The 14,229-nt window shown below is 41.6% G+C and overlaps 1 protein-coding gene across 1 annotated transcript in view; it reads left to right on the top strand.

Annotated features, from left to right (window-relative positions):
* SPOCK1 (SPARC (osteonectin), cwcv and kazal like domains proteoglycan 1) overlaps positions 1-14,229 on the top strand; it is a 1,898,920-nt gene that overhangs the window by 1,825,892 nt on the left and 58,799 nt on the right. Inside the window, exon 8 of the mRNA XM_069199218.1 lies at positions 1,708-1,929. Coding sequence (XP_069055319.1) covers positions 1,708-1,929 — 222 coding nt within the window. The remainder of the gene's footprint in view (positions 1-1,707; positions 1,930-14,229) is intronic.

The raw sequence follows: 14,229 nt of genomic DNA, 5'->3' as shown, positions 1-14,229 counted from the left end.
AGGATGTGGTATTAGATTTCCTGTTGGTGAAACCAAGGGTGTTGTGCCTCGTTAGTTTAATTGGATTACATAATGATGCCATACTGTAATTATGCTTATAAGGTAGGCACCATTAGATTTCCATAGCTAGAGTGCAAAGTGATGAAGGTAGACATTTTTTGCAAGATTTCCAATACTTTGTAGTTTTTATGCTTAAAGTTGGGCATGATACTCTAGCACGAGTCATTCAAGAGGAGCAACTAGTAACACATTGTGCCTTAGCAGCATAAAGTAGCTAGAACTTTTATAAGTGAGGCAAGAGCCAGAGTTTGCTTGCATAACAATCATCAGAAACTTTCAAACATAGTAGCTGTTATACACTAACAGTTTTAAAACGCACTAGGAAGAAATATAGAAATCACAATAGATGAAAATAAGTTGAAATAGAGTAATTTGAAACCATCAGAAATGTATAACCCATTTTTAACAGAAAATATAGTGAACTTTTTCGAGGAGTCGCTTGCTGAACGCAGCCTACAGCAGAGCTGAAAAGTTGGATCACTATGTGCACCTTTTGGATATAAACATATCTTAGTGTCAGTATTAAAGGAGAAAATGAGCATAAAGTACGCTTATATTACATCCCGGCATCAGAGTTTGATAACAGGAGGTGATATTTCACTTTGAACAGGCATGGGAAGTAAAAGTAAATGTAGGATTTAGTATCCAGAATGGGAATATTCATGGGACATTCCATCTGTCAGCACAGTGAAAACTGTTTTCTTCTAATTGAATGCATCGATGTCGACATCTGGTAAGTTATGTAGATGTCTTACTTCAGTGGAAGTAAGTGTGTTGGCACTGTGTTAAAATCCCTGGGACAGGTATTCACTTGCCATTTATATGTCTGATCGACATTATCAGTGTCACAGAAATCTGTGGAGCATGAGACATTGGGATCATAGTCATGGGCTTTCACATTCAATAAAAGGCTAGTCCCATGATCAGCACAAACCTCACACCTTTTATGATGCAATAGAAATGCATAAGGCGGGGGTTTATGTTGACGTTTTTTGTGCTTGAACAATGCCCTTGATATGGCTTTACCTAGCTGTAATAGTCCTTGCTGAGTATCAATTCAATGTTGGTGAGGTATGATGGCTGTTTGAGATTTTTCTAAATAGAGCACACATTGATGATGCGTTAGACTGCAGAAAAGAAGTTCACAAACCATCATGATAAAGTTGGTCACTTAATATAATAAAATAATTCATTGTAAACACATAAGAAGAAAAAGGGAGTCTGTCTTGATTAAAATACGTTGGGATGTTTTAGTCATGTTTTCTCTGCTACTCTGCACCTGTTTCTTTTTCTGTATCTCTTGTATTCCCCCTACCCTTGTGTTTTCTTTTTTTTTTCTAGTCCTCAAATACTAGTGGTCAATATATAAAGTGTACTTTAATATACTGATTAGAAATATTTAAATGTGATGTACTGTATAAAAACGAGAGACTGAATAGCAATTGACAAAGATCTAGGACCCCTGAGCTTAAAAGTCTGTGTAACAATGTGTATAGTGTGTTGTATTATGTGTTACTTTAAAATCAATACAATTCCGAAACCTAAATGAACTCAATAAAAAGCTTTATTATTAAAAATACATCTCTTTTGGATGAAGGTTTGGAAATAACTGGGGATTACATTAACTTTGCATTGTTTCTTTTGCAGGATTTGATACAAGTATTTTACCCATCTGCAAGGATTCCTTGGGCTGGATGTTCAACAAACTGGATATGAATTATGATCTGTTACTGGACCACACGGAGATCAATGCCATCTACCTTGATAAATATGAACCCTGCATTAAGCCTCTCTTCAACTCGTGTGACTCCTTTAAGGACGGGAAGCTTTCTAACAACGAGTGGTGCTATTGTTTCCAAAAGCCAGAAGGTACTCGGAACTTTCAAATTGAATATTTTAAAAATGAGTCTTAAAGTGGAAGCAAGTTACCAAATGTATGCACCCATTATTTTGTATGAGGTTTATAAGCATAAAAGACAGAGAACAGCAGTTGAATGAACAGGGGCTGCTACACTGTGGTATGGTATTGTAATCAGAGCAACACGCGTGTGGGTGGCAATCACTTTAAGGGTAACAACATCTGCACAGAGAAGACTTGGTGGCATTGCTTGTGATGACGCGTCCAGACCTTGTTAATTTAACTTACAAGGGGACTCGTTTTTGGCCAATGAATCTTTTGACTACGTCTGGGGACTTCCCAGAAAGAGGTATCCATTAAGCATCTCAATCAATAGATCAATAACCTAATCAATATTCACAATAACTAATCAATCAAACCTTTCAATAACATTTAATAAGAACGAGACGCACCATGACCATTCAGTCATGAATAACCACACAGATCTAGTAAGATTTAGGATATTTATTCCCTATTTGTTACAATCTACTAGCATATTTATTAGTCTCAATATCAGTAAGCACATCAACAGCACTACAATATGGCAACTCAAATAAGACTTTATCAATGCGTAGATCATAAACATTAGAACCAAGCACAACGTTAACATGAATGAACTATAGCAGAGTATCATTAGTACATTATTCAACAAAGCAAGAATTCAATCATTTGTCTATTTGCATCCGATATTAGTGAACTCCTTAACTACCCTCTAATTAGCATCAGCATGTTGGGCTTCATGCAAAACAATTTAGCAACATGAATTTAGAAAACATCTAACTATGGCCTCTGTCAAAAGAGCAGTTGGTACCTAGAAAGAAAAGGCAAACGGACAATTTTAATTTATCAGCAGATAGTTACCCATCCAAATGGGCAGCATACAGCGTCAGTCTTCGTCCTCAGGACACCAGTCGATTCGCCATCTGCCAGGACAGGCAGGTAAGTCTCAGTAGGGCATAGCATTCCCTCATAAGGAGGAGAAGTACACAACAGGCAAGGGCAGAAAGAGGATGGTTTAAAGTATAAGACAAAGTCTTTCAAAAGGGCAGGGAATGATGAAGAATGGCAGAGTAATGGCTCCGTAATGGCTGATTTCTCCTTGAGTCACACTGTTATATCAAAGTTGTCGAACACGTCTCTAATTTCCCATTGGGCAATATTTGGTGCATCGTTATCTCTGTCCAATAATCTGTCACACACCTTACTAGAATTTTCACCTAAGACATTTCTCATGCAGTTGATTGGCTCCTGTGATTGACGTCTTCAACGGGTGGAATGTCAGGTAAGAAAAGTTACACTTGTCGCTCCAGTCAGTGGTTCCCTTGTCTTCTCCTAGTTCAGGCGACCTTGCACCTGTTGCGAATTACACTGTTGCATTTAGCAAGAATGTCTCCTTGAGCAAGTTGGGTCCCATGAGAAAGAATTTACTACGGCTACACACATATCTCTAGCTTCTGGAAAAAGTACAGCTTTGTGTCCCTCAGGAAAGCAGCACATTACACGTTAGAAAAACACATTTAATATGAGACCAGGCAGCTAGGCCCAGACCCTTACTAACTAAGGCCTAATGATTTACTTTAGCAGAACCTTAACTCATAACTCTTGATTAAGATGTGTTAATACAAACCATACATGAGTACATTATTAATTCATTATTAGTCAATTTCATTAATCATCATACACATTGGTGGCCACGCCCCGTGGGCACATTTCAAGCGCGTGCATTAGTATTACATTAACACATTTTCTATGCAGTTTCATTAGACATTACATTGCAAGCTTTTCATGTTAATATTGATTATACAAGTCACACTCCAACACTTGTTATCTAGAGTGCGGTCTTCATTGATGTTTTATTATTGAGCTATCTCAGAGCTTATTACGTAAAATCACACACTATCCCTCTCTAAATGGAACAAACGTTCAACAGAGTGCAGCCAGTGCTGTCGCGCATTGAGCCACACTACACAAAAGCAGCTGCCCCAGAGCAGGTGTGAAGTGGCAACTGCCATGGAGAGAGCTTGAATGAAAAGACAGAACAACGATTTGAAATTGCTGGCAGAGGCACAGTGCAGAATGGGGGAGGGATGTTCCTGCAGATGGGGCAGGGATGTTCCTGCAGATGGGGCAGGGATGTTCCTGCAGATGGGGCAATGTGTGACTGCACTGGCCTCCGAGTGGATGCATGGGGATCCGTAGGGTGGGACTGACAAAGGGCATGCATGCTTGGGGTATAAAATATCTCTCTGATTGCCACGTGCAATAGACAGTGGTATTGTTTTGGTCTTGCCGGCTTAGCCTTATCCTATCTCATTGTGGTTTGTGTGTCCACAGCCAAGTTTGCAAACGTAATTTTGTTTGTGAATATATCTGTTAATTTCTTTCTTCGTGCAATGCACCATGTGTATGTTGTGTTTTGGTTGCTAATGTCAATCCTAAGAGTTTAGATGGGATGCATATCTTTATTTGTGTCCCAATGGTTACTGTTGTTGGTATGTGTACGTTTCCTTGTGCCACTGCAATGCCCCTACTCTGCATATACCTCTGGTCACTATAGTTTGCTTGAGACCAACTTTTGTGTGTGTGTATTTGTGCATTTAAGTATCTCCTTTGCAGTTCGTTACCTTTGTGATTTGCCAAGGGTCAGATCTTATTATGGCAGTGTGACAATACCTTTGGTTGTACATGAAGGGACAATCACGGTTTAGGTACTTTTTGAAGGTGTGCATCTGCATTGCAGTTGCTGGTACTCCACTGTGCATGTACTATTTTTGTGCACTTAGCCTGCTTCAGCGACGATTGTGCACTTTGATCAATTTGCCCAGTAGTGCTTACACAATGCAGCCACATGGTAATGTTATATCAGGATACTGTTTTCGGTTGCATCTATAGGAGCAAAAACATTCTCCAGTAAAACATGAATGTACATGTCTGTTTGGAGAGTTTAGAGTTCTCGGGCTAGATCACAAAACATTGTTGACTAGCGCCATTAAGGTAGTGCTTGCCCTAAACACTTTTTACCACTGTATTTTGAAAATAGGATTATTGAGGTGGTAAATGTCACATGGATATTTATACACATTTGTTGACTGTCATTTTGTTGTTCTTTTGTGCTGCTATGTGTTTGTGCTGTATTAGTGCGATGTGAGTTTGTTTTGTTGTACTGCAGTTTTTGTGTTATGTTGCTTTCTGCTGTGACTTTTGTTGTGATGTGCCATTTTATGTCTTAATTGCCGTATTATGTTGCTTTTTTAATTTTTCTGTTATGTTAAGTTGTGTACTTTAAATATCATTGCAGTTCCAGCCATAAGCAGCACATGACTTGAATGTTCCTACAGCAAGCAACAATTTACCACTGCCTAAGGTGGTAAAATAGCGCTTCCCTAGCTATTAAGACACCAGGCAGCCCCAACTGACTATGTCTGGCAGCAGAGCTCATTTTATGTGATGCATCAACTATATGCCAGTATGCATCTTTGCATTAGGCACCCTGAAAGCTTCAGTTACAGGGAGGAGTAAAATATATTACCTCAAATTAACACGCTGCGCAAGGTATTGCATTTAGTAAAGTAAAGGTGTTCAGTGCTCATTGATGTATAGTTTATTAGAAACTCATTGGTAAAACAAAATCAATGCAATAGATGAGCACCTGCAGTCCTGAATGGTTGTGGGTCTACATATTGTGTTTTCTTAGACATATTTCTGGTGTATTGTGTTCACTCCCGTGGAACACATTTTACATTGCATTTTGCAGCTGGCTAGGAGGTTCAAGGAAGACTGCTCTTCAGTTAAGTAAGGAAGATTAATGCATGCTTCAAAGTCATTTTTAATGTAACTCTGATATACCAGCAATCCTTTATCTCCCATGGTTTGCCCTTGCGTTTACATCAATTTCAGTAACAGCTGAGTAAAGAAGTTAATTTGCTTGTACCCTTGCTTCGCCATAACATAGTTGACTGGAAAAGTCAATTGACAAAATGTGCAGACAGGGAGTTTTTAGAACGAGATCCACAAGCAGTACTAGCACAATTGTCTTTTTCTTACGCACATGGTAATATAGCAGCATAGACCCTGTTAATGTTAACACCTTAGTAACACCAAGTAATTGTATATCTACCGATCAGCATTGGAGATGGGGCAGTTCCTAATGTCAGTCCCAAATCATGGTCACCTAGTCCGTGCTTGTACCGCAATCCGGCCTATCTTTTGTTCCAAAAGCTGTTACCTAATTCATCAACCTAAAATAAAGATGAAACTGCCTATCTCTGCATGCCTCTCCTTTACGAGTTAAGAAGGATGGTAGATAAAACACTGTAGACCACAAACTCTCTCCCCTGTTGTGTAATAGAAGCAGTGCTTAATTTGTGCTGGTGGCTTCTGGTGCGGAGCACGGGCACTTAATATTTAGGGCCGGCACTTATTTTCCTACCTCAAGCATTTACTGCAAACAAAAGACTCATATAGAAAGACAGAGGAAGAGAAAAAGGAAAAAGCGGCACAAAAGGAGACAGGAGAAAGCTGCAACAGTGAACTAAAGGGGCAGGGAGTGGCTATAAATTGATTAAAGAGAACCAAGATGGCTTCAGGATTAGCTGCCTCAGTATTCCATGCTCACACATTTAATTGCTGCTTGTTTCAGAGGAGAGATTTCGGCACCGGCATGTTTTTATTTACAAATTAAACACTGAATACAATACAATCGATCCTCAGTGCTATCTGCAAACCCCACTTCCTTCATGAAACACAACATTGTTTCTTGAAAACTTCACCTTCTGGGTCGAAAATCCTTTGCTAAGGGGCTGCTTCATGAGTGTTTCATGTATTATAGATAATCAATGGACAATGCGTATTCTTTACTTAACCAGTGATAGAGCTAGTTTCGAAGCAGATAAGCACCTGTACACTCCAAAATGTTGCCTTTGTTCCATAGGCCTAGCATTAAAGACAATGAGGCAAAGCCACTAGTATTATTTCCATGTGTTATATGAACAACATCCAGGTCAGCACAGTATGAATGTATATTGCTGCAGTAGCCAGGGAAAAGATTTCCTTTGCTTGGACCCACAGTGACTTCTAGTCAGTTTGTATGCTAATAACTCAAATGCAGGGTAAGGTTTTTGACAGGTTTTAAACTCAACTAGCATTTTGCAAGTTGAAGGTTTTTTTGTACTGGAATTTGCTATCAGTATGTGTATGTCTTAACCTCACAGGACTCGGTAATTGCCTTGACTTGCATCAGGATGAAGAACAGGTTTAGTGGTCACAGGCCTTTTCCTATGTTTAAAAAGGTTCGGAGTATAAATAAAACATTAGTTTGCCCATATAGTTCACCCATTCATGTACTTTGTATTTTGCAATTGTTAGAAATGGGGACTTTGGTTGGCAGTCAGGTTACCCCCTGTCCAAGCAAGGACCCTCACTCTAGTCAGGGTAAGCCACACACAATCCCAATTATCCTGTGCCCACCCTCTGGTAGCTTGGCACTGAGCAGTCAGGCTTAACTTAGAAGGCAATGTGTAAAGTATTTGTGCAATAAATCATGCAATAATACAGTATAACAGCACATAAATGCACCACACAGTGTTTTGAAAAATCTAGAATATTTATCTGGATAAATGTAGATCAAAACAATCAAGATTTGATAAGTACACATTGAAATATCACTTTAGAGAATGATAAAAAATAGTTTTTAGTCTTCAAAAAGCAACACGTGTCTTTTGCAAGCACAAAGTACCTGGTTTGCGTCTAAATTATCCAAAAGGGGCCACAGAGGAGGAGATGCGTGGAAGACAGGGAGGTGTTCGTCTGTTTCTCTGGGTGCACACAGAAGATGCATCAATATTTTTCCACGCAGTCAGGGCCTTGCGTCAATTTCCGGCACAAAGACTTGGATCCTCTTCAGGTTGCAGGGTATTTGGGATCCCCAGGGACAATGCGGAGAAATCCTGGGCGTGCAGGACGAAGTCACAGGAGCTGCGTCGATCCGGTGGGTGATGCAGGCAAATTTCTGTTGCACGGCAGGCGCTGTGTCGATTCTTCTCGCAGGAAGTCGGGCAGCGTCATTCCGGCTCGGCTATGCATCGATCCAGTGGGCTACGCATCAAATTTCCAGTCGCAACGTTGGCGCTGTGCCGATCTCTCGGGGAGCCAGGCTGCTTCGTTCCGGTGTGGCGTGCAGTGACTTTCTCATCATCAGTAGGCATGATGGATGAGACGCAGGGATGAGAAGTAGGGATGATGGAAGAGAAGCAGGGATGATGGATGAAAAGTAGGGATGATGGATGAGAAGTAGGGATGATGGATGAGAAGCAGGGTTAAGAAGTAGGGATGAGGAGTGAGGAATGAGGATGTCCTAAAATGGATGCTGTGCAGCAGAGCCAGAGGGCAGCAGGGCAGCAGGGCAATAGCAGGGCAGCAGTCCTTTGCAGAAAAGCAGTAAGGTGAGTCCTTGGGGCAGGCAGGCAGTTCCTCTTGGCAGGTTGCAGGGTCTGGTTCAGAGTTTCTTCACCAGTGGTATCTTATTCAGAAGTGTCTAACTTCAGAAGTGTCTGAGTTGGTAGGGTCAGAGGCCCTGTTTAAAAACCCAAATGTGCCTTTAAAATGGGGGAGACTTCAAAGTGTGGCTTAGAAGTGCACAAGGTCCCCATTCAATTCCATCCTGTCTGCCAGGCTCCCATTAGGGGGTTTGGCAGTCCATTGTGTGAGGGCAGGCCACTGTCCTTTCAACTGTAAGTGTCAGGCCCTCCACCCTCCCAGCCCAGGAAGACCCATTCAGTATGCAGATGTGTGCAGGTTTAACTGAGCATCCTGTGTTTGGGGCTGTCTGAGTGACAAGGGAGCTGTCACTTACCCAGCCAGATGTGGATTGGAGACAGGCTGTAAGGCACAGAAGGTTTTGAGTGTAGATAAATGCTCACTTTCTAAAAGTGGCATTTCTGGAATAGTAATAATAAATCCAACGTCACCTATAAGCAGGATTTTCTATTACCATTCTAGCTATACTAAGTATGACCTGGCTACTCCTTTCAGATCAGAATCTTCCACTCAAACAGTATATGAGGGTAGCCCTAATACTATCCTATGAAAGGAGCAGGCCCCACAGCAGTGTAAAGACGAATTTAGGAGTTTTACACTACCAGGACATATAGAACACACATGTTCATGTCCTGCCATTTACCTACATAGCACCCTGCCCTATGGGCTACCTAGGGCCTACCTTAGGGGTGACTTATATGTAGAAAAAGGGGAGTTTAAGGCTTGGCAATTAATGTTAACTGACAAGTCAAAGTGGCAGTGAAACTACACGCACAGACCCTGCAGTGGCAGGCCTGAGATATGATTAGGGGGCTTCGTATGTGGGTGGCACAACCAGTGCTGCAGCCCACTAGTAGCATTTAATTTACCGGCCCTGGGCACATGTAGTGCACTTTGCTAGGGACTTACAAGTAAATTAAATATGCCGATTGGGTAGGAACCAATGTCACTATGTTTTAGGGAGAGACATATGCACTTTAGCACTGATTAGCAGTGGTAAAGTGCGCAGAGCCCTAAAGCCAGCAAAAATGAGGTCAGAAAAAGAGAAGGAGGAAGGCAAAAGGTTTGGGGGTGACCCTGCAGAAAGGCCATTTCCAACAGCAATATTTCCTTGAGTCAGTCTTAAATTCATCCAAGCTGTATTATTCTTTGCTGGGCCAAGATAATTACTCTGGTGGCCAACTGTGTCTTCAGACTCTGGTAACTTGGCCACTAGGAGTCAAAATGTACCACCATGTGATAATAACCAGAGCACACTTTGGTCTTAGAGATGCATGGCTCACTTAAAATGTATTCTAATGTGGCTTCTGTCCATCACTTTGCTATAAATGGCTCATCCCTCTCATTTGTGCAGACAAGGCTCTCTAGTTTCGTATCTCTCAGTTTAGAACATCACTAGTTCGCTCAGGACGCCAGATAACCGAGAACAAGGCAATATCACACACGTTTATTTTGGAAGAGACCACTGGAAATAAGTTCTAAATAACTGGAGACAAGGTGTGTAAAGTACTTCTGTGTTGAAGGAATCCACTCAACTTGTTTTACGATGAGCTAATATTTACCAGAAAGTACTATGTCCTTGAAAAGCTCTACCCATGGAAAGGGGTTAGTTATTAATGTATTTTGTTTCCAACCAGACAGACCCTCGTCTAACTTACAGAGGAGAGTGGCACCCTAGTGCAGCATCATCGAGTTTCCTCAGGTTGTGCAAGCCCGTGATCAGTAGACTCGCCTAAATCAACATTTAGAATTAGTAAAAGGGAGTATTAGATTTTCTAGTAGCTGTGCATGCTCCCCTTGAGATTCTTTTCTGCAGCATTGGACGTTATACCTCTGCTGTGGCCTTGGACATACTACACACGCCCAAAGCCCCTCTGCTCTTCACAACTGTTCTGCACAACAGTTATGCTTTTCTCTGCGCCATTGTAGCACCTACAACAGGCCACAAGACTGGTACAGGACAGGGACGTTTAAGTACATTTGTTCCTAATAGCTATGGCAATCGTCGTCTTTAGGTTTTCAGCTTGCATATGTTTAAAAGTGTTTTAATGTCAACATAAATTAGGTGGAGGGTCTCGTGACAAACAACAACGACACAATAATTACGTACCTTAGTAGGCCTGCGTTGTTTTTATACCTTAAAATAGAAATTGTTAAAGTGCATACACTTTGTATTCACCAACCTGTAGCGACTACAATATTGTAACAGAAGCTACCTGCCTCTGTGCTAAACATTAATGAATCTACCCGAGACGCCAGCTGACACCCTTGAGACTTCACCTCACATGAACATCCTCTTTTAAATGCCATGAGTTTGTAAACCAAAAACCTCCAGATGAACTGCTCTCCCAAAATGCCTTGAGAGAACCGGACATCAGGGTCTGATACCCTTCTCACATTAGCCAGTAGGTGAACACATTAGCTGGTTTACCGCCTGGACTAGATCCTGGAGGTTTGCTTTGAATCAGCACAGAGCTGTGCATTTTATGTGTAAGCAGCGCCTAAAGAGTATATATTTAACTCCGAATTTCTCCGATTTAGTGCACGAGGTGCAGATAGTACAATGCAAAATCAGTGATAGGCAGTCGCTGCTCTGTGCTTTTAGGCTGTGCTTTCTGAAGTTCAGGCCTTACATCTGAAATTCTGCGAAAGGGTTGTTCATACTATGGTCCCATGTACTAATTTTGCTTAGTAACTGATGCACTAATCAGATGCATCATACAATTTGGATTTTCATTACGTCACAAAACATAATCCCTAATGAATTTTAATTGGGCAGGGAGAATTCTGTGACCCCCAGAGAACACGTGACATAACAGGAGTGAAGCTGCGCAAGGGACATCAGCGCCTCAATTCACATTCCTAGCAGTTTTATTAAACATTTTATGTTCCTTATAGGGGCAGGCGTTTTTTAAAGACGTTTTCATAGCTAGATATGAGATCAAGGAAAGCATACATTGGTCCTATGTAGAAGTATCTGCTCCCCCGAGGCCTGCAGCCACGAGTCCCAAAGAGGAATCTCTCCTTTTGAGACAGATTCCTATTTGTAAATCAGTCACTATGCCATCTCACCTTGCCCACGATTTGACCACCCAGTTATCAAATCTGACTGCAACGATTGCTGGACGTAACCGCCAGGCTTCCTCTACTTCAAAAATATTTTTAAAACAGTTTTCTCCAGAAAACTTTCAAAGTGCAAAAGTATTTTTGAGTAAACCAAAGAACCAGGGTGAAGACAAAATGTTTGCCCAAATCCATACTTTAAATTTGATCTTCCTTGGGAACTCTTGCTTTTCCAGAACTGTTAATCTTGAAAGAGATGGGATTCTTGATTCTCAATCTACGTGTTAAATCGTCATACAAATCCCTCCACTGTTGCTATGAATCTTTGTTCTCTTGACGTAAGTGTGTTCTATAAAGGAAACCCTCTAGTCTAAATAAAAAAAAGATTAGTTGAACAAGGGCATTAGGTTAACGTTGAGTTATACATACATGCTAATTCACATGCCCCTTTATAATGGCTAAACGCGGTAACGAACCACAAAATTTATGGTTCTTGTGCATACTTTATTTAATATTTTAAATCATGCCTTGGCAAGGAATGTAGTTAATTTGGTACGTGTAAAAGTACACTCTATCAATCTCTGAATTTCTTCATTTTGAGTCAGTTTGCAAATTACATTTTATTTCTTGCACTTGTTTTGTAATATAACCTCTTTATGACATATACTCTACTATTTTTGTTGGTTAGCTTGTTACACATATACATCAGACATTTTAGTCTGTTAACTTCTTTCCCGCTACCTCTGCTGCAGTGCTTAATGTAAGTCTATGGTTTACGGTGCAGGTCACTGGCACTTTTTTTGAGGGCCGGCGCTTATTTTTCTGCCTCAAGCATTTACTGCGAGCAAAAGGTACATATGGGAAAGATGGAGGGAGAGAAAAACGAGAAAGCGTCACAAAGTGAGAAAGCAGAAGCTGCAGGAGTGAGCTGGAGGGGCAGGGAGTGGCTGTAAATGGAGTAAATAGGCCCGAGATGGCTCCAGGATTACCCTGCCTCGGTATTTTTCCTCGCACATTTAAATGCAGCAGCCACGTATTTCAGGGGCGAGCTTTGAGCACGTTTGTATTTACAGATTAACCACTGCTCTGCTGTGAGGTGAGCACGTTAGCTCTTTATATGTGGGCAGCATTGAGCCAAGCCTCAGTACACATCCAGACTGTTGCATTTCTATCCGATGGCCCTTTTGCTCGGTTCTCGACAAGCAGCTTTAAAAGGTTGTCTTCGCTGTGCCATTTTTCCACTGTTCATCAGAATATTGTGAATCGGTTAAGGTCCCCTTTCTCTCATAACTACTTTATGAAGTAGCCATCAAGTTCGCATGTGTTTGGTCCTTAAGACATAATAGAGGCGGTTTGGGCTTTGAAGCAACAGGATCATAGATATCATCTATTCATTTAACACCAAGGTGTAATATTTGGCTGTTTACACCTCGTCAGTTGGGAGAGTGTTGTGGATTTTGGATTAGACGAGGACTGCAAACACCACACCACACCTCTTTTACATAGAACAGAAGCAGACTTTAAACTGCCAGTTTAAATTGGACTCTGTGTGCCCTTTGGGAAAATCCTTAGTTGATGCATCTAAAATTATGTTGTAATGTGAGTTTATCTTCAACCCTGTGTATCAGGTTATGAGTTGGTTTGAAGTGGCCATGGTTTCCTGAGAGTTTGGTGGTATAGCTATCCAAACTTAATTTATTTTATGCTGGAAGCCTGGTGTTAGAAATGGGGTCTTTGGTTGGCAGTCAGGTTACCCCCTGTCCAAGCAAGGACCCTCACTCTAGTCAGGGTAAAAGAGAATCACCCACAGCTAGCCCCTGGAGCCCCTTGGTAGCTTGGCACGAGCAGTAGGCGTTACCTAAGAGTGCTAGGTATAAGGTATTTGTACCAACACACACACAGTAACTTAATGAAAACACTACAAAATGACACAACACAGGTTTAACAAAATAGAGAAATTTTTTCTCAACAAAACAAGTCAAAAATGACAAAGATCCACAATACACAAGTCAAGTTATCAATTGAAAAACAAAAAGAGCCTTCATGTAATTTCAAACACAACGCTAACGCTGCTAGCACCAAAATGTACATTGGGTGCGTCAAAAATAACCCAGCACGGGTGAGTGTGTGTCAAAAAGGGCTTGTGATGAGTTGATTTCACTCACGAGCGAGACCTTGCGTCATTTCTCCTTTAGTTGGGTCAGCGTGTGTCAGTTCTTCTCTCCGCAGGAGAGCGATGCATCAATCTGGTCAGCACTCTTGGGTCCGGGTAGGCCTTGTGTCATTTTTACACGCCCAGCTGTGTTTGTGTTGGAAATCCAGCCGTACGATGATTCGAAAACCACGCAGCGCTGGTTGTGATCTCAGCAGCCTCCGTCAGCGATGCTGTGCGTCATTTCTCCAGCCCCGGGCATCGAGCTTCAGGTCACATTGCAGGCGAGCGTCGATTTTCAGCCGCAAAGCCGGCGGAGCATCGATTTTTCAGCCGCAGATCAGAGTCGCGTTGATCTTTTCCCCACACGGTGTTCTGTGCGTGGATTTCTCACTCTTGGGCTGCCAGCTTCTCTTTTCAGGGAACTGGATGGGCACCACTGGCAGAGTAGGAGTCTCTCTCCAGAGACTCCAGGTGCTGGCAGAGAGAAGTCTTTGCTGTCCCTGAGACTTCAAATAACAGG

The sequence above is a fragment of the Pleurodeles waltl genome, chromosome 7 (genome assembly GCF_031143425.1).
Source record: "Pleurodeles waltl isolate 20211129_DDA chromosome 7, aPleWal1.hap1.20221129, whole genome shotgun sequence".
NCBI lineage: Eukaryota > Metazoa > Chordata > Amphibia > Caudata > Salamandridae > Pleurodeles > Pleurodeles waltl.
The sequence above is the reverse complement of the archived record's forward strand: the minus strand, read 5'-3'. Positions and strand labels throughout refer to the sequence as shown.